The 25,351-nt window shown below is 59.0% G+C and overlaps 8 protein-coding genes across 8 annotated transcripts; 4 read left to right on the plus strand and 4 right to left on the minus strand.

The window, feature by feature from the left end:
* The first annotated feature begins 1,914 nt into the window (after window positions 1–1,914).
* On the plus strand, window positions 1,915–3,707 carry BJ171DRAFT_489971 (uncharacterized protein). The gene has a single exon (XM_053109567.1). It carries the CDS (start codon window positions 2,351–2,353, stop codon window positions 3,563–3,565), a length of 1,215 nt encoding a protein of 404 aa, XP_052970852.1. The 5' UTR covers window positions 1,915–2,350; the 3' UTR covers window positions 3,566–3,707.
* Window positions 3,708–3,990: 283 nt separating this feature from the next.
* On the plus strand, window positions 3,991–5,295 carry BJ171DRAFT_577857 (uncharacterized protein; the record flags this gene model as incomplete). The annotated part of the gene is made up of 4 exons (XM_053113844.1): window positions 3,991–4,274; window positions 4,460–4,472; window positions 4,632–4,764; window positions 4,916–5,295. The coding sequence occupies 4 exons, from the start codon at window positions 3,991–3,993 to the stop codon at window positions 5,293–5,295; spliced, it is 810 nt and encodes a 269-aa protein (XP_052970853.1).
* A 788-nt stretch (window positions 5,296–6,083) lies between these two features.
* Window positions 6,084–6,602, minus strand: BJ171DRAFT_489975 (uncharacterized protein). Its single transcript, XM_053109568.1, has 2 exons — window positions 6,542–6,602; window positions 6,084–6,366 (listed from the first exon to the last, which is right to left on the minus strand). Exons 1-2 carry the CDS (start codon window positions 6,583–6,585, stop codon window positions 6,219–6,221), a joined length of 192 nt encoding a protein of 63 aa, XP_052970854.1. The 5' UTR covers window positions 6,586–6,602; the 3' UTR covers window positions 6,084–6,218.
* Window positions 6,603–6,932: 330 nt separating this feature from the next.
* BJ171DRAFT_213253 (uncharacterized protein) lies at window positions 6,933–8,689 on the minus strand. Its single transcript, XM_053106398.1, has 5 exons — window positions 8,394–8,689; window positions 8,088–8,177; window positions 7,806–7,944; window positions 7,454–7,608; window positions 6,933–7,332 (listed from the first exon to the last, which is right to left on the minus strand). Exons 1-5 carry the CDS (start codon window positions 8,625–8,627, stop codon window positions 7,081–7,083), a joined length of 870 nt encoding a protein of 289 aa, XP_052970855.1. The 5' UTR covers window positions 8,628–8,689; the 3' UTR covers window positions 6,933–7,080.
* A 269-nt stretch (window positions 8,690–8,958) lies between these two features.
* BJ171DRAFT_489979 (male sterility protein-domain-containing protein) lies at window positions 8,959–14,826 on the plus strand. Its single transcript, XM_053109569.1, has 11 exons — window positions 8,959–9,712; window positions 10,020–10,079; window positions 10,239–10,411; window positions 10,523–10,535; window positions 10,653–10,731; window positions 10,872–11,021; window positions 11,103–11,279; window positions 11,419–11,744; window positions 11,961–13,303; window positions 13,421–13,613; window positions 13,992–14,826. The coding sequence occupies exons 1-11, from the start codon at window positions 9,285–9,287 to the stop codon at window positions 14,344–14,346; spliced, it is 3,297 nt and encodes a 1,098-aa protein (XP_052970856.1). The 5' UTR covers window positions 8,959–9,284; the 3' UTR covers window positions 14,347–14,826.
* A 530-nt stretch (window positions 14,827–15,356) lies between these two features.
* On the minus strand, window positions 15,357–19,902 carry BJ171DRAFT_471751 (uncharacterized protein; the record flags this gene model as incomplete). The annotated part of the gene is made up of 2 exons (XM_053108621.1): window positions 15,357–16,583; window positions 16,723–19,902. 2 exons carry the CDS (start codon window positions 19,900–19,902, stop codon window positions 15,357–15,359), a joined length of 4,407 nt encoding a protein of 1,468 aa, XP_052970857.1.
* Window positions 19,903–20,861: 959 nt separating this feature from the next.
* BJ171DRAFT_471752 (uncharacterized protein) lies at window positions 20,862–21,771 on the minus strand (the record flags this gene model as incomplete). The annotated part of the gene is made up of 2 exons (XM_053108622.1): window positions 20,862–21,040; window positions 21,126–21,771. 2 exons carry the CDS (start codon window positions 21,769–21,771, stop codon window positions 20,862–20,864), a joined length of 825 nt encoding a protein of 274 aa, XP_052970858.1.
* Window positions 21,772–23,131: 1,360 nt separating this feature from the next.
* On the plus strand, window positions 23,132–25,327 carry BJ171DRAFT_595867 (uncharacterized protein; the record flags this gene model as incomplete). Its single annotated transcript, XM_053114634.1, has 6 exons — window positions 23,132–23,322; window positions 23,457–23,741; window positions 23,859–24,007; window positions 24,181–24,261; window positions 24,405–24,469; window positions 24,560–25,327. The coding sequence occupies 6 exons, from the start codon at window positions 23,132–23,134 to the stop codon at window positions 25,325–25,327; spliced, it is 1,539 nt and encodes a 512-aa protein (XP_052970859.1).
* Between the last annotated feature and the right edge of the window lie 24 nt (window positions 25,328–25,351).

Raw genomic sequence — 25,351 nt, forward strand, 5'->3', positions numbered from 1 at the left:
CTTGGTGGCTGGCAGCGGCTTGAGGCTGGGCAGCGTACTGGGCCGTGTGGTAGGGGTTGTAGTAGGCCGGAGTGGCCATGGCGCTGGCATGGTGCGGGGAAGGCGCAATCGACTGGCTCGAGATCGGGGGAAGGCCCGCGTATGCCGACGGCTGGCCGGGCTGGGCGGAGCCGTCCTGGGCAGTGGCATCGGGCCAGGCCACAGGGTACGCCGACGGCATGGGCGGTGCATAGATCGAGGACGGGTACATTTGGTCGGGGGCTTCAGGCAGGGGCAGAACAAGCTGCTCGGGCTCGGATTGATGGACGCCGTTGGGCTGGCCTCCAGCAGATTGACCGTTGGCTAGGTGGTCCTGGTGGTCTTCGTGGCCGGGACGGCCGAGCGAGGGATGGGTGCCGGGAACAGCGTTGGTTAAGGGACGCTGGTTGTCGGGCGAGGCGGGCTCGGTCATAGTAGCTGCAGCGAGAGGGAGAAAGAGGGAGAAGTGGGATCGTAGGACGGAGATTGCAGATGATCAGTCGTTTGGATGAGATTTGATGAGATATGATGCGATATGGTGAGATATGGATTGAGTAGCAGACGACGATTGGGAGAGGCAGAGTCGGATAGCGATCGGAGCGATGGCAGCGATGAGGGGAAGGGGAATACAGGAGAGCAACAACAACAACGAGGAGGAGGAGGCAGAAAGAAGGTCAAGGTGAGAGAGATAGAGAGAGAGAGAGAGGGGAGTGCGGCTCAACAAAAAAAATTTGTTTGACCCCTGCAGACCATCAGGCCAAAAAGCAAACAATGGGGCCAAGGCGGAAGAGGGAGAAAGACTGGCAGGGCCTGTCCACAGCGAGCGCTGCCGCCTGCCGCCCAGGGCAGCGACGGAAAGAGGCATCGGCTGGCTGGGGACTTGCAGCTGCCGGGGAGTCTTGTCTCGCACGGCTGCTGGAGGTCCTGTCATGCAGCAGCATCGCCAGCGATACAGCTTCGACAGGCCAAAGCAGGTGCCATTCAGGGACTGGGAGAAAGGCGGCGCAGGCCGAGCCTGCAGACCGGCAGATTGGCCGCCAAAGGCAAGAGAAGAAGCAGAAAAAAAGGATTCGACAGCCAGGGCTCCCACAAGAGGACATGTCCTGCAGCTTTGTCTATACCCGGCCATTGGACCGGCCACGGTTGCAGGCATGGACAAGCTGCAGAACAGGTTGCAGGCAGGACAAGTTGCAGGCATAGACAAGTTGCAGGACGACGACGACGACGACGACGACGACGACAGCATGGAGCAGGCAGGACGAAGGAAGGGAGAAGAAGGGATGGGGGGAATGGGAGGGATGGCGAGCCAGGCGTTTACATACGAGTGTTTGGAATGCCACTCGCGGCAGCGGAGGCCACTTACAAAGTGAAACTGCTTTGGTGCAGGAGGAAACTCGGGTTGACGTGGTCGAGAGCGTGGAAGAGAACGGTCCGGAGCGAGTTTGGTGTTTCTTGTGGGGGGCAGAGACAACGAAACGGGCGGCGGACGGGGGCGGGGCGACGGCGGAGGCCACGGCGGCGAGAAGGGCGGCGAGAGCGGGTTGGTGGCGAGAACAAGCCAGAAGGCGGCGAGAACGCACACCGAGGCCACTCCGAGGCCGCAGCGAGGCCGCAGCGAGAACACCCCGAGCACCCGTGGCGAGACCCGCGCGAGAGCGACACGCCCACGCAGCGACACGGCCGACGAACGCACACAGGCGCACACGTCGCCGTCGAGGGCGTTTCCGTTTTTCTTTTCCGCCCTCCGCCGCAGTCTGTGTGTGCTGCGCTTGGGCGATTCGATCCGGCTGGCTGAGGTGATTCGATCCGGCTGGCTGGGAGAGGCATGCCATGATTCTGTATCGTCCATCAACACGCATCTGTTTCGATGGCCCCTCCATCACCCACAATGAATATCACCACCACCACCACCACCACCACCACCACCACCACCATCGATATCCTCGATATCCTCGTGTTCTCCGATTTCGTCACCGTCGAGATCCTCTCAAAGCTGCTTCTCATCAGCAGAACTTGCCATGTCCGCTTCCGCTCGTCCTTTGGCTGGCGCAAGTGCATCGCGTTGCTACTCTGCCATCCCGTCGCCGACTTGCCTTTGCAGCTCGGTTGGGATCCGTCCTCGGCCGCCAAGCAGCCTCTCCATCCCAACCACGGCCCATCCGCTCATGCCTCGCATCCATCCTCAACTCTTCAACAGCACCGACGCGATGGCGAGCGTCTGCTTGCCCTTGGCCTCGACCATCTCCTGCATCGCACCACCACCGTCCCGCACGCCCTCGAGCACGGATTCTGGGCCTGGGCCGTCGGCCATCCTCCAATCTTTGCCTCAACCATGGCGCTCTGTCGCCGCAACCACGAGTCTTTCTTCAGCCGGTGGCTCAACGGCTCATCCGTCCATCCCACCGTCGCATCGGCCATCCGATCTGTCGCCTCCCTTCCAGCTTCGTCTGCGGCAGTGCAGCCCACCGCTCTCCGCATTCTATACGACACGGGCTCATGCCATTCGCTCCCCGATTGCATCGGCAACCTTGCCTCGCTCCATACCCTCACCATCACTCTGGTCCAGCTCCAGTCGCTGCCAGAGTCCCTCGGAAACCTCCGCCTTCTCTCGGTCCTGATCGTCAATCTGAACGCCCTGCGCGCCGTTCCACTCTCCATCGGCTTCCTCTCCAACCTCAGATACTTGGACCTCAGCGACAACTGGATCGAGTCGCTGCCCGACTCCATCGGCATGCTGCCCCAGCTGCGGCACATCAACATTTCACAGAACCGCTTGACGCTCTTGCCAGCCACTTTCGGCAATCTCACTCAGCTCACAAAGTGGATATCGCACTCCAACTCCATCCTCCGTCTCCCGTCATCCATCGGCCGACTCGCTGCACTCCAGGAACTTCAGCTCTCGTCCAACTGTCTCGACGGTCTTGTCGACTCGATCGGCGGTTGGGTGTCGATGGTCGAGCTCGATCTCAGCCACAACCACTTGTCGCAGCTCCCCGACTCTTGGTCCAGCCTATCGCAGCTCACTGTGCTGGTCCTGGAGCACAACCAACTGACCCATTTGCCGGACTCGCTGGGCAAGCTCCCGAGCCTCGTGCGCCTCGCCCTCGACCACAACTGCATCGTTTCGCTCCCAGACTCGATCGGCCAGCTGCGTTCGCTACGCCATCTCTCTGTCGTCCACAACAGCCTGACGACCGTGCCCGAGTCTGCATCTGGACTTTGCTCCCTGAGCGAGCTGTTTCTTGGCCACAATCGGCTGCAGGACCTGCCCGAGTCGCTCGGCAAGCTGCCGCAGCTCATCCACCTGGACCTCGACATGAACATGCTGTCGACTCTGCCCTCTTCGATCGGCTGTCTCGGACGACTGCAGGTCCTCAGCGTGCGCAACAACCGCCTCGACGCCCTGCCGGTCTCGTTCGGGGAGCTGCATTCTCTGCGGAATCTCCAGCTCGACAACAACCGCTTCGCGAGCATCCCGCCAGCACTCGCCCACCTGCCGCAACTGCGGGTGTACTCTATCGACGACAACCCGGTGTGTCTGTCGTGATTGCCAGGGCGCCGAACGAGTGGGTCTGGGAATGCGACGCGACCAACATCATGCCGAGCATCATGACGAGCATCATGATGAGCATCATGACGAGCATCATGAAGTCAACTTGGCCCTCCACACAACACACAACACACAACACACAACACACAACACACAACACACAACACACAACACACAACACACAACACACGCCACACAAAGCGCACAAGGACACGCCGCTGTATTGGCCAGTGTACACCCATGTACAATGCGTTCCGCGGCCGTGTGACTCTGTGCGCGGCGACACACGCGGCGCTTCGGACCAAAAGCGGCGCATCGCCTCCCTGGGCCGCTTTTCTTCTCCCAGTCTTTCGTCTCCTTCGCTCTCATCTCCTTTGCTCTCATCTCCTTCGCCCGCCTGCTCCAAACCCCTCTCCTTCGCCATGCAGATCAAGCTCTCTGCCGTCGCCGCCCTCCTGGCCCTCTCTGCCGGCTTCGTCTCCGCCCAGACCTGCACCCCCGATGACCTGATCGACGACTACCACTACCGTGTCCTCGAGGGCAACTACAAGACCAACGGCGGCGGCATCGCCGGTGCTGTCGGTGCCACCGTCAACATTCCTCCCAGCGGCGGCATGGAAATCGTCGCCGGCTTCGACAACAGCCTGTTCACCACCGGCGCCGAGCTCGACACCCACCCCGGCACTGCCCCGACCTACAACTACTGGTGAGCTTTATGCCGCTGATTGCTGCCATGTCCGGCCAATGTGTCCTGCCGCTGTCCCCGTCCGGTTCTCCAGCAGAGAGTTCTCTCGCCTTCATGGAGCACCGCCTGCCGTACCGAGCTGGAATGCTCCTGCTCACATCTCTGTCTTGTCTCGTTCTGGTCGATGGGGCTTTCCCGTGACCCAGGTTCACCCAGTTCGTGAGTATCGTTTCCATTGCCTTTTACCTTTGGCTTTTACCTTTGGCTTGTACCTTTGGCTTTACCTTTGGCTTGCATCCACCGGCATGGCCACTCTGGCCACTCATGGCACCCAAACTGACTGCAACACATCCCGCCTGCTTCCCTCACCACCAACAGAACCCCCAGATCTGCTCCGACCTGACCACCTACACCTCCATGGAGCTCGAGATCATCGCCGACCCCGGCATCGACTTCAACATCACCCTGACCCAAAAGTCCGCCGATTGCCTGACCCGCGCTGGCCATGTCGGTGAGTGGACTGACGAGCCTGTGACCTCTGGACGTCACTCCCAGCCTCTCGCTGCCTTCCGTGCTGCTCAAAGTGATCTCCAGCCGCCCGAGCATCGTTTTGGTGACTGGTTCTAACCCCCATTTCAACTCCTGGTCTCCGTTCCCCACAGACTCCCAGTACCACCTGCTCAGCTCGCTCCTGACCCCCAACGGCCAGCTCCAGACTCTCCGTCTGCCCCTGTCTCTGTTTGCCACCAACCTCGTTGGCCAGCCCTATGACTTCCAGCACGCCAAGGACTTGACCCTCGTCAACCTTCACCCTCAGGGCGCCAAGCTGGTGCTCAAGAACTTTGTCATTCGCGGTGACTGCAACAGCTCGGCCACCCCTGGTCTGCCTCCCGCAACTGCTTCCGCCAGCGCCGCTTCGAGCTCGGCCGCCTCGGCCAGCGCCAGCGCCAGCCCCAAAGCTTCCTCGGGTGTCGTTGCCTCTGCTCCCGCCTTTGGCTTTGCCATCGCGGCCCTGACTGCTGCTGCCGCCATGCTGTTCTAATCGGCTACTCTGTCGAGTAACATCAATGCTGCCCGGCCAGACTCAATGCTGCCCGGCCAGACTCAATGCGGCCCGGCCAAGCCCGAATCTTATTCCCGCGGCTTTCTTCAGACCCAACCCAACTTATTTTCTTGTTTCAGTGCTTGCTCGCCTCTTGCGGTCTCTTGCTCCGGCCAGCGCCCGCTCCCTCTGCCATGCTCTGCCTACCATACTCTGTCGGCCCTACCCTGCTCTCCTCACTACAACACATCCATCCTCCGTGCCTATGCCCACCTTTTACACTCATCTCACCGTATTTTTTAGACCCCTGCTTATCTATGCCTGTTATCTTAGATCCAGAGTTGGTTTCTGTAATCGCACGCGATTGCCACCAGACAAAAGAATATGACGAAGCGCACATATGCGAATGCTGCGACTACTGGATTCACTTTCACGTCAATCGTATGTTGGAATGTCTATTTTCGGCTCCTCGGCATCCATGTGGCACCCAATTACATTTGTGATATCGTCGAGAGTGTCCAGCTTTCTCGTTCTCCACAAATCGTCGGCCGTCATGGTCCCGTGGTGGCCATGCCAGCTGCTTTGGCATCTTTGGCTTCTTTAGCTTCTTTGATGGCTTGGGCCTTCACGGTGCTCTCGATCTCTGCCATACCTTGTGCCCACGATTTCAGCGTCGAGTCTGGGATGTAGTCGTATCGCCAGATGAGAGAGTCGTCGCCTGTGTACATGAGACTCCTGCGGAGAGAAGATCGAAAGAAGAAAGGTAGCCGCAAGGATTAGGGGGGGGGAGGAGAGCAAGGGCGCCATTGGCTCATTCACATGGAATCCGATTGCTTCCAGCACGCGACGCCGAATTGTCGATGCGGCCCCTTCCCCAGCTCCGCTCCATTCTGTCGAAACCATAACCGGCCGACCGGCCGAGCTTACCTTCCGTTTTTCGAAAAACTGCAACACCACACAGCCCTGGTCGACCGCTTGTGATGGAGCTCGGCCGCGCAGGTTCCGGTTGTGAGGTCGTAGATATACACAGCTCCGTCGGTGCTTCCGGCGGCAACGTACTCTTGATCGGGACTATCGGTGGGCACGAGAAGATCAGAAGCTCCAGGGGTTAGCTATGGACGGGAACTCGCATTGATATCTTGCTCTCCACTCTCCCCTGCGACTCTCGGCGGTTCTCATGGAGTCAGCGCGCACATCAAGCCCCCCCCCACAGATACAAACATGTGTGCGGTTGTTGGCAACAGACCTGATGTCGACATGGCAGTTGTGGTCCCCGCATTCCTTCATCATGAATTGGTGGATGATCTGCTCAAAAGATTTCAGTCCGGCCCGTCTCAGCAACACATCCAAGGTTGACCTCAGCTGCCAGGAAATCGACATCAGAGTACGCGTGGTTTCAGGAAAGCATCGAGTGCAACGGCAGTCCCATTCTTCCCCTCCCCCAGCTGGTTGGACTGAGTATTGAGGGGATGGGGATGAGGCATCGCCACGAGGAGCTCAGCGCAGAGAGTTGGCCCATGTGCAATCGAGCGCATCTGTCGTCCAGCTTTGGGTTCTGACTCATCTGCTCACCTTATATGACTTGGGGCACCACACTAGCACGGAATTGTGCTTCGAGCGTGAGAATACAAGGTGGCCCATGTACTTGATTGTGGCTTGATCCATTGCCCGTGGGTGTCCGTCAATGGCATGTCCGTCAATGGCATGTCCGTCCGTAACACGCCTGTAAGTGCTTGTCCTCGATGTTTGGCGCATGAGAGTGCCTGATTGCTCCATTTTCACCACTCATTTCTGCCCATCAAGCTGCAGTCTCAGAGTGTTTGGTTCTCCCCCCACGGCATCCACAGCGACAGTGGCGCACTTACCCGTGCCTGCATCGAGGCTCACTTCGTGCACTTTGTGATCCTCGGACTGGATCGGAGTGAACTTCGTGGCTGCCTTTTTGTCAAGCGCATGGACGCTGGACGGAATGGTCCATTCGGCCAAAGATCCGTCGGCAGCTCCGGTGACAAAGGCGTAGCCCTTGGAATGAACGTCCTGAGTTTGAGCGACAGCAGAGTGGGTATGCAATCGTCAGAAGGACTGGTCCGCGAGTTGCATCCCCGTGAACAATCTTGGGCTCCGTGTCCTGTCTGTAGATCGCACTCATGCCTCTCACCATTACGGTTGCGTTGGTCTTGAAGATACACAAGCAACGTCTCGCCGACAAGTGCCACAGCTGGACGGTCGAGTCGGACATGAGCGAGAACAAGAGCTCGCTGTCGATCGGGTGGGCATGGAGTTCGACGATGCTGATCGGAGTTGTAGTGACATCTGGCAAGAGCAGCTCGAGTCAGTCTCGTCTGCGGATACGGAGCCGTGCCATGCAGTGCCGATACAAACGGATCTGTCGGCCGCGCCGTTCTGCAAAGCTCCATGAATGCTTATGCGCATATTGCTCTGCCAGTCGCAGCACGAATGGAGCACGAGCCCCTCCTCTCTTCCCAACGTGCCACTTCCCACTGACGTACCACTGTTTGTATCGATGCAATCGGTCTCCTTGCTCATTGCAAGGCTCAGCAGCCGGATGCATCCGTCGCTGTCGCCCACGGCGAGGACAGTCTCGAACTCACGGCGCACCCAAGTACATGTCACGAGCTTGAATGGTGACTATAGACGGTCGATGGCCAGGCAGCGTTGAGTCAGAACATTAGAAAACCGTGGTCCGGCATAGCGCCAAGCAGAGCCCAAGCTGACAACAAAAGACAGAGTCAACCCCATGTTGAGGACAAACGGCATAGCAAACCACATGCCTTTGGCGATCTGCCGGGCTTGGGCTTCACCGTGAACTGCGAGATGATGTCGAGGTGATCTCCGCAATGTTCGTTGTCGTAAAAGTTGACCTGCCAGCGAAAACGATGAGGAAATGGTTATACCATCCAGCAAGGCAGAGATCGGATGTCATCTGATCGACAGCAGGGGCCAAAGCAGCGTCACAGCAGGACAGTCCGGGGCTGGGATCTGTGGGTTTGGGGAGATTGGCGGTGCTTGTCTGTTTCCCCCCCCCGCCCTCGATTGCCTCCAGGCCTGGTGCGGTTCTTGAGAGCATAGAGGCGCACCTGTTGCTCGCTGAGAGTCGCATAGATGTTGCTGGTGTCAATCTCCTCGAGAAAGGCGATGCCACTCATCATGGACGGATACTTGTTGTAGCAGCATCGGTAGATGGGCTGGCCATGGTTCTCCTTGACGATACGCCGGAGGTGGAAATTGGCAAAGATGTTGACGGGCTTCTGCTCCTCTGGCTGCTCCTGCCCCTTGCGCTGCGGCTGGCTGGGCTGGCTTGCTGATTGCATGCTGATCTGGCTGGCAGGCTCGGGGTGCGACGGCAGCAGGCAGGCGGCGATGGAGGACAGGGACGCAGCGAAGGACAGACAGCCCAGAGCCGAGCACAAAACCTGCCCCCCTCGCGCACGTGGGCATCTTCATGCCCAACACTTGGATCCAGTACTCAACGGCAGCAACATCAGCAGCGACATCAGCAGCAACATCGACATCGATAGCGACATCAGCAGCGACGTATCAACAGCGGCATCGACATATCAGCAGCGGCATCGCCATTTGCATCGCCGTCCGCGTCTGCCTGTCGCCATTGACGTCGATATCGACTGCCCTGAATCGCAATCCCACCCCAGGCCGCCTTTCCCGTTTTTTGTCTGTCCTGCCACGGCCGGTTCTTTGCGGAGCGGCGGTACCGACCGTCCCTGGCCGTCGACAATCCGCTCTTCTGGATATCTGCTCGCGCTCGCTCGCCCGTCCGCTCCACGATCCGCCTGCTTTCGCTTCTGCATCCAAGGCAACACGTTTTGTCCTGTTGCTTGGCTGGGCTGAGGATTGCTACTGTCCGCAAGCCCGTCCGTGTCTGCCGAGTCTGGCCCGTGCATCTCGTCGATCCAGACACTCTCCGTTCCGCTGGGCCATCTGCAGCCGTCGTTGTTGCTGCCCCTGGCGCAATGGCTTTTATCGGGACCTGCCTTTCGTCCTGCTGTTTTCTCGAAGAGCATCCCCGGGATCCGCTCCCCGGCCGCCCGTCATCGGGCTTGCACCAAGAGATCGACCTGGATCCAATCCCGTCGCTTCCCCAGCAGCCCCAGTCGACGCTGCCCATGACAACCACAGGGGCTTCAGAGCCCTGGCTGCATCCTCTCGAAGCCTTTGTCAACCTCGCGGCCTACGAACCCACCAGCCTGGCCATCTTCACAAACGAATCTGGCTCGCCCGAGACTGTGACGTACCTGGAGGCATGGGAGCGCGCCTATGCAATCGCCCAGGGCCTGCAAGCCCTGCCGGACTGGTCCGACGACGTCAGCGTCGTTGCGCTGCATGTCGAACCCGAGGTGCACTGGGTGCTTTTCACCTACGCCCTGTGGATTCTTGGCAGGTAGGGCCGAGTATTCGCCTGTGCAAGCGGCATTGTTGTGTGGCGGACCCAGGCTGGCGGCTTTCTCGGCTCTGGTGGCTTGCCTCCACTCCCGCCTGCGATTTGGCCTGTGGTTCAAGGCAACACCAGTGCAGTCTTGCAATGCCTCGGCTGCGTGGGTCTGCCAGCTCACACCCCGGGACGGGCCTGGTTCCTGGTCCACAGCGCCGAGCACGGCGGTTGCCAAGCTGGCGGCTGGGCAGCTCCCGGGCGATTCGCTGATTGTTGTTAACTGTCTGTCGTTACCGCGTCCTTGCGCTGGCTCCAGAAAGGTCATCAACTTTGCTCTCAACTGGCCAGCATCGATCCGGACCATCATCTGCCACCGGTGGGTCTCGTTGCGCTGCTGCCTGCTTGCGGCTGGATAGAGGGCAACGTCCGTCCATCCGGCTCCCCTGGCATCGGGACCCCTGGCCTGCTGCCGACCCTGGCACATCCGTCCTCAACCGCTTCCTGACATCCGCCCTTCATTGCCGCCCTGTCCCAGACTCAACATCAAGTTTATCCTCTACGAATCCAGCAAGCCCGGCCCCACCCCCGATGTTCACATGGTCAGCGCCAGCTCCCTGCCTCGGCTCAGTACCGTCCCGCCTCCCTCGCTCGATCTCTGTGCTCCTCTCCAAGAATACGTGGGCTACATCAGCACCTCAGGAACGACTGGTATGGCGAACAAGTTGTCGATTTGCAACATGGCGACTGCCGCTTTCGTTCGAGTCTGTACTGACTCGTAGCTTTATCAACTCTGCGCACTTACTGCATCGCTGGACTCAGGCATCCCACGAACGTAAGCACTGCCCAGCAACCAAACCAACCGCTGGCGCCGATGCGGTTTCCAAGTTCTGTCCCGTCTGCGACAATCATTTTTCTGCTCCGCTCGACCTTACACTCTCGCATCGATCAGGTTCCCTGCTCCCCATAGGATGGGAAACACCCTCAAGCCATCCTGGCCCGGAAGGTACATCTCCAACGGCGTATTCCAGGTCCGTTTCCGGCGTCTGCATGCTTCAGCAGCAAGCCACAATGCGCTGCTTGCATCTCCAAGACCGTGTGCCACCCGCATTTTCTCGCAATTTGTTGGACAGAATCGGCTCACCATCTGTATCCGCGCCTTGCTATCCAGGCACCGTCCTTCTCAGTGACCATGGGTTGGCTGCTGTCCAGTGCCAACGTCAAGGGTTCGCTCTGGTTTCCTCGGCTGACTCCAAACGTCGTCGACAAGGTCAAAGAGGCTATCGCTCTCTTGAACTCTGGCATGCAGCTGCTCTTCCAGGTCGGCATTCATTTCACAAACAGCCTTGATACACTCTGGCTCGATCTCTGACGTGTGGCGCCTTTTCCCGTCCATGAGCAGTCTCCGTCGTTCATGAACATGACCTTCCGAATGGCACAATCGATGGACAAGAGCGCCAAGTGGCCTGCGGTCAAGAGCATCGTGATGGGCGGCGAGATGCTGCCGCCTGTTCTCGTGCACCAGGCCCGTGAACTGTGTCCCAACGCACTCATCCGCAGCATATACGGATCGAGCGAGGCAAGCACTCCAAATCGATTCCGTTATCTATTGCGACGAGCTGCCCGACAGCTTTGCTCTTTGCCACATTGCTTTGCCCGATACCGTCGCTCTCGGCATGTGGTGATGTCGCTAACCTCCGAGTCGAATCCCACTCTAGACCGGCGCCGTCGGCATTGCCGCATACTTTGTTCTGTCGCCCGCCGAGCCGGTTCCCACTCGCCTGGTGTATACCCTCCGCATTCCAAACGTGCGGATCGCCCTTGTGGACAATGCTGGCCAGCGCTTGGGTCCGGAGACCAAGCGGGGAATCCTGTGCTTTGCAATCGAGCGCAACGATCCCAAGGGCGACCATCCTGATTTTCACACGACCGGGCCACAAGATCCCCTTGCTTCTTTTGGGTACTTTGCAGACGGAACACCCCGCATCTGCACCATGGACGATGCAGAACTGGTTCGGGAGAGCGAGTTCGTAATCCACGGCAGGTAGGCTGAGACTGCGATTGCGGGTTGAGACTGTGGTGGACAGTGCCGTGATGATGCACACTGTATTGGAGTGTGCCGCGATGATGTACAGCATCTCCGCACAAGAATGGACTGCTGTCGGACCATATCCACCGATCGCTGCGGTACTTGCAGTGTGCTATGTTGTGCTGGACCAAGTCGCCGCTTACTCATCCGATCGCCTGTGGGCTGCTCCAGATCCGGCCGCCGTGTCAAGGTCAACGGCATCAATGTCGATTTGGGTGCTCTCGAGAGCTTGCTGCTGGCCGAGATGCGTAAAGAAATCACTCACTGCAACATCACCCAGACTGCGGATCTCAAGATTACGATGCTCTATGTCCTCGCTCGCTCCTCCAGCACCAAACTGACTCCTTCGCACATCTTGACCAAGACCGAGTACATATTTGCGCTCCAGAACATCCCCAAGATCCCAATCCACAACTTTCTCGAGCTGACAGAGATCCCCTTGAACGGCTCTGGCAAGACGGATCTGAATCGGCTTCAGCGGCTCGCTGAGCAGGCCAGCTGCCACGGACTGGCCATGGGCTTTCCGCCGCTCGAGCTCAACAGCGACACTGAATCCAAGATTGCCGCCAAGGTTTCTCGTCTGGGATCCGAGATCGTGGGCATCGACGCCTACGGCGGGCGAAACTACTACATTGCCGGCATCGGTTTTGACTCGCTGACGGTCGTGCGTTTGGCGATCGCCATCAAGGAGGAGTTTGGCGTCGAGATCTCGCCCATGACTCTGCTATCCCACGGCATGACTCCGCAGATCGTTGCCAGTATCATTCAAGAGAGCCTCGACGACCGCCCCTTCAACCCCCCAGCCACCGACCTGACTTTTGAGGTGGTTCAGCTCGACGATGCATCCATCTCGGCAGAGCGCTTCAGGCCATACGCCGCCACCGAGCGTCCTCGCGCGATCCTGTTGACAGGTGCGACGGGCTTCCTTGGCTCTTTCCTGCTTTTCGAGCTGGCTGAGAGGTTCCCTGACACCAGTATCGTGTGTCTGGCCCGCGCCGAGGACGACCGCAAAGCCTTGGAGCGGGTGCGAGCCAACTGCCACGCACTCGTCTTGGAGTCGCGCACCGAAGGCAAGACCAAGTACGATATCTGGGACCGGGTCACGGCCGTCCGCGGCGATTTGGGGCAGCCGCTCTGGGGCCTGGCGACGGACGTCTGGCTGGAGCTCGCGAGGTCGATCGACCTGATCGTCCACAATGGCGCCGAGGTGCACTGGCTCCATTCCTATGAGAGACTCAAGTCGCCGAATGTGCTGGGGACCTTGACCGCCCTAAAGCTGGCCACCACCGACCACCTCAAGGCAGTTCACTTCATCTCGACGATGGGCGCCATCCCCCTGCTCAGCCGCGGCGGCGGGCGGTACAGGGAGGAGATATATCCGTCGCCAAACATCTCTGGTGGATACGGACAGACCAAGTGGGTCTCGGAGCAACTCGTCAGTCGTGCTCGTTCTCGCGGAGTACCAGCAACGGTCGTTCGGCCGAGCATCATCACTGGCGACAGTGTCTATGGAGGTAGGTCTGCCGCCACTCAGGCTTGCCGGCATGTACTCGGATGCCGGGATTGTGGAAGACGACAATGTGTCTCGTGGAGGTGGTGGCTCTTGACTGAAACGGCGATCACGGCCGCAGTGTCCAACTCGGACGACTATATCTGGCGCTTCATTCGAGGGTGCATCGAAATGAAAGCCACCCCGTCCCAAGTCAGCAATGTCTACATGAGCATGAGCCCGGTGGACTATGTGGCCGCCGCCATTGCCGAAATTGTTGCGTTTCCTGCAGCGCTGGACAAGTTTGTATTCCACATCAGCTGTCCTCGGAGCAGGTAAGCACCGCCCACTGTGGGACCGAAACTGGCCAGGACTCCCAAGCGAGGGGAGGTTGAATGAGATGTCGAGGTTGTGCTCAGCGATGCCGAGTGCCGCTGCGATCTTGGACACACGATGCATCTGGTTTGGCCATCGGACGGCGGCTTGCGAGAGTCAAGAAGCCATGACCCAGGATTGCCTTCCGTCCACGTCACACTCTCTGTCTGGGGTCTCGACCTGTTGACTCTGTCCTAACCATCTATTGGCATGTGCTATTGCGATGCTGCTGGGCTCCATCGAAACTGCCGGGCTCCGCCAACTGTCCTACATTCGAACGGCTTCATCGGCCCAAATCCAACACCGCCCACGACTATTGATGCGCTCCCCAACCACAGCATCAGTCAAAAGGCAATGTTCGAGCAGGCCAGCGCCATGGGGTGGCAGCTTCTCTTTGTCACCGCTGACCAGTTCGAGTTCCTGCTCCGGCAGGCAAACAACCCCAAGCTCAACATCCTCTATCCCCTCATGGTCTTTGTCGGCACCATGGACTTTCATTCCGTCGACGACAGCAACACACGCTCGATTGTCTCGGCGACCTGTCCCGAGGTCTCCGAGAGCTTTGGAAGGTGTCTGCAGTACCTCGCCCACGTTGGATACCTGCCACCCCCAGCCAACCCCGCTGCTGCCATGCACAAATCCATTGAATACCCCGAGGTTTCCGTTTTCAGTCGAACAGGCCGCCATCAGTAACATCTTCCCCATGGTGTGGACCAAATCGGCGATACTCGGGTTTCCACCTGGTCTCCTGTCACTGGCGATCCGTGGGCATCGTCCTTGCCCACTTACGAGCCCGAGGAGCAACCATCGCTGCCTCACCACAACCGTATTGTCGCAAAACATCACACCACGGACGGCAAAACGAACACCGATCCACACAGGACTGGAAGAGGTAGAGAAATACATACACATTCCAGCAATTTGGCTCACACAAGAATGCAGACAGAGGGAACAGCATACACGCATCAGAACAGATTGTACATTGCCGCAGTGTCTGGCCTGAGCTGATATGATATCGATGGACTATCGTTTGTCAGCCGACTTCCCGTGGCAACGATCGACTGGCACGCCGAGATCATGTTCCTCGTTGCGATGGGCAGGTGTGAATCCAAGCCCCCAAATAGCGACAGCCCTGCCTCAGCGGAGCGCCCACTTTGGTTTGGGTAAAATGTATATCGAGCGGTGGATGAGTGTGTATTCACATCCAAGAAATATGATATAAAAACAAGCGACCTGTTTCCCTCCGAGCCAAAGAGTCAACAAAGGTGTCAAGAGAAACGAGGGAGAATCGAGTGGGAGGGGCAAAGAGTGGATGAACAAACGGAGTGTTGGCGATGTGGCCCTCCGAGGCGAGATAATACAACTAGACAGATTGGCGGTCTGGCTCCAATGAAAGGGCAAGGGATAAGATGGCGAACGGCGGCTGAGACCGAGTGGAGCGAGAGTGTGTGAATGTATAGAAAGTGTAGGTGCCAGAGAGTCAGCAGGCAGGTAGGCATGGGCAGTGGAGGCTGGCACTGTCGGTCGATCGAAGACGCGGAGGAAGAAGCAAAGGGTGTTATTAGAATTATCCGTCAAAATAGTGTGGTGCGCTCGGAAGGGTGTGCGCGGCGGGCACCTTCGCTTGTACATCCAGCATCGTTCAAGGCGGGCAAGATTCGAGGCGGTTGTGTGTGGCCTCGTCCGGCCGTGGCGGTTGTGCTCTACTCGTCGTAGACTGACGGCGGAAGCTTCAGCAGCGAGTCCCACTCAGTGCGGGCGGCGCCGGGCAGGTGGAGCGAGGGGATGCCCTTGAGCGAGTCCTTTGGTTGGGCCGACCACAGCGGCGACAGCAGCGCAGAGGGATTGGCTGGGGTGTGGTTGCCGATGAAGCCATCGCCGTTGGCACGCAGACCGCCGTTTCTTCTGGGCTTGTCGATGCGACCGTGGCGAGACTGCGTCCCATTCGAGACCGATTTGGATACGCCATGGTGGCTGCCGTTCTTGAACTTGAATGCCTCAAGGGAGGGCGACTTGTACGGCTTCAGAATCGGACTGTACTCGAGTCCCTTGTGCGAGCCCACGAGCGTCGTTTCGAGGCTGCCCGTGTTCATGCGCACCGCCTTGGCCACGTCCTTCATTTTGGTTCCGATGCTCATGCGGCGCTGGCGGCGCGAACTGTAGGCATAGATGGGAATGCGCTCCCATCGGTTGTCGTCGAGATGGCTCTTGTCGTCTGGAGCCTCGGTCCTGTCCGAGTCCGAGTCCAGGGCCTCGGTGTCTACCCAGTCGTCCATGGTGATGAACGACTCAGTAAGGGACGAACTCGAGGCCGCCTTTTTGTCCTGTAGAGTGCCCGAGATGGACGACGAAGTCGACACAGGCACCAACGAGTCTGTCGACGACCTTGCAGCCTGGGCATGAGTGCCATTCTCAGTGGGCCCGGCGGCGGCCTTGCCAAGTGTGGCTGAAACGGGCAGATCGACCGCCAGGGGCGCCACGGCCGAGAAGATCGTTGATGGGGCAGCCGATGTTTGCAGATGCAGTTTGGAGCCCTGCTGGGCCGATGCCGATGCCGATGCTGACGCCGATGTCGATGCTGCAGCCGCAGCCGCAAGACTAGTGAGGCCGAGGAGTGAGGACGACAGATTCGATAGCGGCGGCTGGCCTGGCACTGCAGCGGCAGCCGTACTCGCGCCAACCTTCGCGGTCGACTTTGTCGCTGATTTGGACGACCCAGAGGGTGAGGATTTGTCGCTTGAAGGGGAGGGGGCACCTCTGGCGCCAGGCTTGCCATTTGCCGCCGATATCTGGGCAGCAGTCGCTGTGAGATCGAGATTGGCGTTGGCCAGAGCGGCTGCCGTGAACTCTTCGAGGACCTTTGCAAAATCGAAGCCAATATATGGGGGCTGGGCCGGATCGGTGCTTGTGGACGCCCCACTGGATCCGTCCTGTGCGGGAGTCAAGGGTCCGGCAGTGAGCTCGGTGAAGCAAACACACAGGCTCGGGGGATCTCATGCGACCGGGCACAGCACATACGATAGATGACACAACCACAAGCGAGGCAATCCGCACAAGACACAAACATACCATCTTCATTTTCGGGAGTGGCACCGGCGGGAACCCAGCCAGAGATGGAAGGCCAAAGCTTGCGAACGGATTCATGTTGATGCCGTTCAAGGCCGACATCATCGCGCGCACCTTTGGGTCCAGGTTCATGCCGTCCCACAGCTTCTCGAGCTCGCGCTTGCGGAGCTGTGTAAGCGCTAGAAGCGTGCCGGGCGCTGTCGCTGCCATCGCCGCTGCCGCAGCGGCCATCGGGTTGACTCCAAGCAGAGGCACCGGCCGCTGCTTCAGCAACAGGTTTACGGCTGCCTGGGCCTGGGCCTGCGCTTGTGCAGGGCTCTGCGGGGGTTGATTCTGGGTACCTGTCGGTGTCGACGCTGTTGGCTGCTGGGTGGTGGTCGGGAAAGCCATCGAGCTCCCTGGAGCTGGGAGGAGATTGGCAGCGGGGGCGAACAGGGACTGGGGGATGCCAGAAGTGGCCGCAAGCGGGTTGATCAGCAGACGAGCGGCATTGATATTGGATGGATTCGGATGCGGGACGGCCGAGGGCCGGAAGCCCGGCGGAGTTGCAGCGCTTGTGTTGGGGCGGCGGGGCTTTGGGGCAGCGGGCTTCTTCTTGAGCGAGGACGACGACGACGATTTGGAGGACGCGTTCTGCTGCGGCCGTTGGAAAGTCATTGTCTCGGTGGTAGTGGTGATTTCGCCGTTGGGCCCGATGTGCGACTTTTTGAAGTCGAAGGACACGGACGCAGCCGGCGCAGGTGTCGGCGTCGGGGGTGCGGGGACGGGCGGAACCATGATGTTGGGCGAGGGAATCGTTGCAGGCGTGGCCGCCACTAGCCCGGCCGAGGATGCCATCGCAGCCGAGATCTGACTCGACAGCGCGGCCGAGGCTATCAGCTCCGGGAACTTTGCAGACAGCAGTGCCTGTGGGGCATCGATCATGGTAGACTTGGAGTCCTGGGCGAGGTACATTCCGGCCTCTTGCAGAATGTGTTCCGGCAAAGTTGTGTCGATGGCAATCTGGTCCAGCTCGCCACCGACCACCTGCGACAGGATCGTGCTTGGCGACGATGCGGTGCTGGCGATCGATGCTGAGTGTGCCGTGAGGACACTTCCATTGGAGATTTGGCTGAGCGGCTCTGCAGGAGTGCCGACGTGGCTTGTTGTCGAGCGGCTGCCATAGGGGTCGTCGACAAGGACATCCATATCCGCAGATGCCGCCTCTGCACTCGACATCGCTTCCTCGGTGCCGTCCGCCTCGGGGGTGCCCTGTGCGTTTGCTTCGTCGTCGGCCGTCTCGGTGACTTGGTCTTCGGGCGAGTCCGACTCGGTCTTGGGCGAAAAGCTGTCGGGCAGCGAGAGTAGATTGACAGGCACCTCCGAAAACGACACGCGCTTGCTGATGATGAGGGGCGACTTGCTCTTCCAGAATGACGACACTTGATCATCGCTGTCACTGACGTCTGGGTCCTCGCTGCCGGAGTAAAAGTCCTCATCGGAGCTCCACTGGGCTCGCCGCCGCTGGTCCTCCTGCTGTTGCTGCTGCTGCAGCCGTCGGATTTCGCGTTCAACCGGGTCGAGCCGGTCCTCGTCGTCCAGATCGTCTTCATCCTCTTCCTCGTAGCCATAACCCTCGCGACTATCGTCCTCGTCCTCGTCCTGCAAGTGGCCTTCGTCGTCGTCCGAGTCATCATCCGAGTCGTAATACCGGTGCATGCTCGCAAATTCACCGTCTTCATCACTGCCGCTGATGGCGACGAGATCCTTGATTGAGTCTTGACCGTCGTCGTCGTCGGTGGTGGTGGCACCAAAGCTCGAAGCAATATCACTCAGTTCGCTCTCGCTCTCGCTGTGGAGCGGAGCCGTCGGCGAGTGGGCGGCTTGGCCGGATGCAACCTGTGCCCTGCTTGCAGCGCCGCTTGATCGCCTTCCCGAGCTGACAGCTTTGGTGAATTCGTCGGCAATCAAAGCAGCCGTCGTTGCCGGCGTCGTCACCAAAGAGTCACTGGATGACGCTTGTGAGAGGGAAATTGAGGGTGACGACACTGCGGCCATCTTTGCGGCTTTGGCGGCCGACTTTGTCGAGGCACTAGAGAGGCGCCGCTGACGATCTGTAGATTTCGGCCGACCTCTTGTTGGAACGGCGCCATCGTCGTTGGTTTTGGAGCGATGAATGACCTCCTTGAGCGTCTGGCTTACTTTGCCGCTACTCTTCTTGGTCTCTGAGGCAGTTGGCAGTGTATTTGCCGCTGATCCTCGTTGCTGTAGGGCCGAGGTGCCAAGCAGCCCGCCTTTGACTTTGGCGGAGGCGTCTTTTCCAAGAACCTTGTCTCTGATGCCGGACTTTGTTTGTTCCCCTGATCGGGCAGACCGTGCAGGCGTCGACTGGTCCTCAAAGAGCGGCGGGTGGGTCTGTGTGGGGAATGGGGTTCCGGGATGGAGCGCTGTCGGAGGAGCAGCCATCTGGCTTGTTGGTGTGAATGGCGTTGGCTCGTCGTCGTCAATGTCGACAATATCGACCTCTTCGTCCTCGAGATCCGGATCCAAGTCCATTTCTCCAAGATCCTCCTCGATCAGCGACCGTTTCGTTGGCTGCACCGCCGATATCAGCTTGACACTCTTGATTTGAAGTTCCTTGGCCTTGGTGGAGCTGGCTTTCCGGGCTGCAGCCTTGAGGGTCTTGGTGTCGTCGGCTACGGCCGACTTTGGTGTCCGGGTGCGGGGCTTGCCGACCGGGGTCGTGGGTTTGGGTAGCACTTGTGCCTTGGCCAAGTCGGCAACGGGCATCTTGGTCTTTGGCAGCCTCGGGGCAGTGACAGGGGTGGTTGCTTTGAGAGCGGCGTTTGGCAACGGGTCTGGCTTTGGCACATCGAGAGGTAGTTGACCAGGCTTTCTTGACTTGGCTGAGGCCCCGTTGGGTTTGCGCTGAAGGGATTTTACCGGAGTGGCGACAGGGACAGGCGAGGCTTTCGGGGTATTGCAGGTGCAGTCTCCGTCGCAAACGGGGCAAATGTCGTCATCGAGATCGAGGTCTTCGTCGGGCACGGCCTTGATAGGCTTGTCGATTGGCTTGTCAACGGGCGAGGTCTCGGCCGATGATGCCACATTCACAGGAGGGGCTGGGAGTTGGTCGATGGCAATTAGGGCGTGTCGTCGGAACTGGGTGCAAGCTACACGGGACTGCTTCTGGACAGGAAACATGGCGTTCGCTGTCGGATATATATACCTTTCCCGGCAACACGAAGCATCTTCCCTGAAGTAACGGCCTTTGACTTGGGAGCCACTGGGCTTGTATCGAGGTCAGACAGGTCGCTCGGAGGCGGCAACACGATTGTTTTGGCCGACAGGAAGCTGCGGCCGGGTCGTTGGTTCAGATCGGGAGTGAGTGTGGAGTCATCGGGCCGGCCAGCGTATCGAGCGAGACATGCCGCGGGTGGAGACGGGGATACGAATGAGTCATCGTTCATTTGTGTGTAAGTGCTTGTCGCGGATAGGGAGCCAGCGCCAGCATTCGATGGGGGGGGGTACGGATGGTCCGAGAATTGTGGGGCAGATCTCTGAACGAAGAGCGTGGTTGCTCACGCAGACTGGCGAAGAGGGAGGCAAAGGATCCCGTACCTTCCGATCGACTTTCCGGCCTTGCTTTCGGTCTTGGTATTCTTGGACTTGCACACGGCGCAGATATACTGCGACTGGCTCGGCGGCAGTACAATGCACTTTTCATGAAACAGATCTGAGATGCGATAAACATAGAGAAAGAAGCGTTAGCTCGAATGTCGATGTTGGTTGGTAAGAGTGGTCCACAGCGAGGCCAAAGTCAAGGGCGGGAAGCATCGTGCTGTCCGAAAGAGCGACCACACGACCAGACGGGCAGACATGGCACTGCACGGCTGTGCGGGCTGATCTGCGGAGCGGAGAGGATGAATGGCGGCAGGCAACGAGTCGGATGGGATCAAGCGCAGATGGGGCGACACAGCCGGGGAGGGATGCTGGCGCGCCCGCAGAATAGCCTTGCCAGCGATGCAAACGAGATACGATGATGCCAATGATGCGGATGATGCGGATGATACCAAGGGTGCAAACAGTGCAAACGATGATGATCCACGCAGATCAGTCGCTGCATCCAACACCCAGATCGATGGCCGCGGGCAAGAATAGGTTCAAAAGAGGCATGGACTCTTGCAGGCAAGGGGAATGTAAAAGAGGATTCCATAGGATGGAGCAGTGCGGATCGCAAGCGCATCGGAGCCCGAGCTCGGCGGAGCGTCCTTGATGCAGTCGTTGGCTACGTCGTTGGGCCATCGGATCGGCCGCGACAGAGTCTCTGCAGCGCCACTCGCTCTTTGCTGGCAAAACGTCCTCACCTTTACAATCGGAGCAGGTGACGATGGAATGTGCCCCTCGGCTGGGATTGCCGCACAGACAATTCAGCGGCCGTTGAGCCGCGGCTTTGGCCGGGGTCGCTTTCCTTGGGCCTCGTTGTTTGCCAACGATACTGGTGGTTGGTGATGGCGCAGCCAGAGGAACAGCCGGTGGTGCAGCAGGAGCGGGAGCTGTCGCAGCAGCGGCCATGCCCAGGGCGGAGCCGACGGCGGTCACGGCGGCAGCAACCGACTTGCCACCGATGGTCGGGGTGGGAGAGCCAACGAGATGCTGCAGGCTGGTGGGAACCATCTTTCCAGAGTGACGATGTGGTGTCGCGGGAGCGGATCGAGGCAGGATCGCCGACAGGTTTGGATAGACAAAATCAGGGGGGATGGATTTGCCGGCCCGGGCCGACTTACTGGCCTTCTTTGGCCGAGAGTCGGCATCGACACCCAGTTTGCGTTTCCGGCCTGGGGCGGCAGCGACGGTCGGTGTAAAGAGCGGCTGAGGATCGCCTTCGGGGTCGTCGGAATCCTCGACCGACGAGTCCGACTCCGAGCTCGAGCCGCTGGTGGTAAAGTCGCTCTTGTGGCTGGTGCGGCGCTTGGGGCTGTCGTCGTCGTCGGAGAGTGACGACCCCGAGTCGCTGCTGTCGCCTGTGGTTGCTGATTTGACGAGCATTCGCAGGATCTTGGCTGCGTTCATGGTGGGCAGAGTATGGCTGGGAGATGGGCGGCTGCGGGTGACTGAGTGACGGAAAGATTTCGTGTGCTGTGGAGAAAGAGAGGAGATGGAGACAAGGTTCGAGGACGCATATGATGTTGGAGAGCGGAGAGTGAAGGGTAGTCGATTGATGGATGTTGGTCAGAGAAGAGCGACGGGAAAGGCAATGGGAGTCGCCAAATAGGAAAGATGCCCATCGGTCAGCGGATGAGACACAGGCAGATTTGCAACAGCGTTGGCACGGCAGTGCAGACCGACCGACGAACAAAGCTATCGAGGTAGGCCAGCACAGTGGAGACGGGATGGAGCAGCACAGGAGCCATCGAGCGGCCCCGAGGTCGAATAACCACGGCGGAGTGTTCCGACGGCTGAGCGACGATCGTGTGGACAGACACCTGCCCGGCGAGAGGAGAATGCTCAAGGCGAGAACGGCAGGCTCACCTTTGCAGATCAGCAGTCCAGCACAAGGACAGGTATATTTACAGGAGTGGTGATGGGGAGGGCGATTACACCAGGTGCGGTGTGGTTGCGCTTTGTGTATTCGCGCCGGATCGACGATGCGCTGGCGATGAGTCAACGACGAGTCGACGGCGGGTCTGCGGTGGGATCGGCGGTGGATCGGAAGCAGAGAAGGCGGTGGCCCGAGCACAACAAGGCCGAGGATCGAGTGGAGTCGGCCGGCGTGGTCCAAGATGCGAATCAGTCTCGGTCCGTGTCCATAGCCCCGGATCGAAGAAACATCGGCGACAACAAAAAAATGCAACCGCCGCCTTTCCGTTTTGGGCCGCCCAATCGCCGCCCCGCTGGCTCGAGCCGGCTCCAGCCGTGTGTGTGTGTGTTCTCTGTGTGTGTGTGTTCTGTGTGTGTGTTCTGTGTGTGTGTGTGTGTGTGTGTGTGCCTATGTCGCCTGGTCTCATCCCATCACCCATCACTCATCCCATCACCCATCACTCATCCCATCACCCATCCCATCACCCATCCCATGCCCTCTGCAGCACTTGGATCATGCACCCGCCACCCTCCTCCGCATAGACGCTGTTGCAACCCCATGCCGCGCAGACGAGCCGACAGAACCCGCCATTTTCTCTGTCCCAGACTTGCCGCTGTGCCTTGCTCGGGCCAGCCCTCCATTTCCCACCGCCAACCACTTGCCCGGCAAGGGAGCGGGCTGCCCGCCTCGAGAATAGTATAAAGCTGGCTGCTGCTGCTGCTCCCGCCTTACCCCTGGGCAGACTTTGATTTGCGTCGAGCTCAGTCTACTTCCGACTCATTGTGTCCCACGCGACTGCCGACACTGTCCCTGCTCGACGACAAATCTCCTTTGCAATCTCTTTGGTGCAAAATGAATTCGCTCCGTGACTCTGATATTGTCCTGGGCACTGCTCTTCGCCACAGCACACAGCGAAAGCCTGTCAACTACGAAATGGAGCGTCGGAGTCGCCTGGGCCAGTTCCGCCAAGCTAACGCGGAATCCAGCATCTCAGTACTCCCCGGCCCGGCCGACCGCATCACTCGATCCAAGGGATTCCAAAGGTATGAGGCTCGCCAAGATCAGTTCACTTCCATAGGTTTCATTTTGATGATTCCCAAAGACGTGGTGTATGCTGCCTCACGACGGCTCGCATCCACTGTTTCACTGACGATGAACCCTCGTCACACCTATCTAGGTTCAGTTCCTCCCTATCGAGCTTCTCCATCAGCCGCCTGTTTGGCAGTCGCGTTGGCTCCTTCCTGAGAACGTCCATGCGCTCCTCCAAACTCAAGATCATGGAGGACGAGGATGGCGAAGATGAGCGCGGTGTGTCTGCGTTTTCAATGTCCGTCTGCAGCTCGGCAGGATATGTCCGCGCTCCAAGACCGCTGGGTCCCAGGAACGACCAGAGGTGCTCGCAGAGGGAAACCACGGTCGCTGTCGGCAAAGCCCCAGAGACCGGCATGGTTCACACTTGCAGGTACGCTGGCTGCCGTGACTGATGGAAACCACAGCATGCACTGTGCAATGTCGGTGCCTGCTGCATGTCATCCTTGGTCTGACTCTGCACTATCGTTCCGCTGCACGCAAATCCCAGCGAATCGACTCTCGTCTTCACCAGCGACGTGCTGCCAGAGTGCACCGAAGATGCCCATCGCGTTCTGATGGAGCAAATCAATCGTCTCAAAGCCGAGAGAGACGTGGCCAAGAAGCAGCTCAGGCTGCTCACGAGCGTGTCTCTCGAAGGTGTGGATGCTCGCAACATCGATGCCATCTCCGAGTCACATTCGCACCTGCTCGGATTTATGGCGATCCTGGCTGTGAATGGGCAGTGTGGCTACGCACTTGTTCTCAGCGAACCAGGGTGCCCGAGCATTGATTTGCGGCTGCCGCTGACACTTCCGCGGTTTCTTACAAAGATTCCAGCGACATTCCACAGGCTCTCAAATCTCTGAGAGTGCTTATCGACGCCGCTCTGCATGACTTCAAGGTCGGGAAGGGTACGTCTCGCATCTACTGGTGCTGCTCCAGAAGGATTGTAGAGCGTCGTAGCTGTAGTTGCGTGAACTTGGTACGAGGAATTGCTGCCAGATTGGACAGCTGAAATGTCACGGCAAACACATCCACCATGTCCACTCTTCAGAGAAGAATTTGTTTGGCTTTTCGGAGGCTCTTCAAACAGCCAACGAAGTCTTGGGCAAGATCGAGGTACGGAGGCACTCGTTCCTTTCACATACACATAGATGTTGTTCAGGTATTGATGAAGGCTGACCAACGTACCCCCGGACTTTCTAACAGGTTTTGCGCAAGAATCAACTCTCCTGCGCCTTGGAGCCACCGTCTCCACCGCACCCGCTCGCCCAGAACTCTGAGCCACTGTCCAGTCAGTTGATGGGGCAGATCATGTGCTCCGACAGCGGCCCCGTATGTGGCTCTAGGGACGTTCTCGACTCAGTGATGGATGTAGACGAGCTTAATATTGAACCCACCAAGGTTCACAGCAATTCAGCAGCTGCTGAATGTGGTCTATCCTCGACGGCTTCTGAAGTCGCTCATCTGGCGACGACCGTCGAAAGCGCCAATTCGTCTACACTTCAGTACCCCGTGCCTCCACCCAGATCCACCCGGATCTTCAAGACTCTCTCACAGACGATCGGCCTTCGAGTTAGTCTTGATCCCGACACACCTCCTCGCACTCGCAGTCCCTCTCCATCGGAGGCAATCAAGTCCCGATTCGGCTTCCGCGACTACTTTACGAACCAAGTCCACCCGACCGAGCTGAGCGATCTGAGTGCGGGCCGATCGAGTCCAGCACAGCCCTCTGAGCCAGTCGCCCCCTCTACGGGTTGCGATGATATTGATGTCACGAGTGTCCCATGTGCCTTGGGTGCCCAGGGCAGTGGCATGTCCGTGGGCGAGGCCGTTGATGCGATTGAGACAATGGCCAAGAAGCTGCGAGAAAGCCGTAGCTGCTATCCGCCTCCGAAGACGGGCTGCAAGCAGCAGACAAAGGCCAGAGGGCATGTTTCTGGTCTGGCGGCTGTGCCCGAGGAGTCCGAGGCATAGAAACGTGTGGAAGTCGCCGCCTCA

The sequence above is a fragment of the Polychytrium aggregatum genome, assembly GCF_025602895.1.
Source record: "Polychytrium aggregatum strain JEL109 chromosome Unknown BJ171scaffold_4, whole genome shotgun sequence".
In the NCBI taxonomy this organism is placed as follows: domain Eukaryota; kingdom Fungi; phylum Chytridiomycota; class Chytridiomycetes; order Polychytriales; genus Polychytrium; species Polychytrium aggregatum.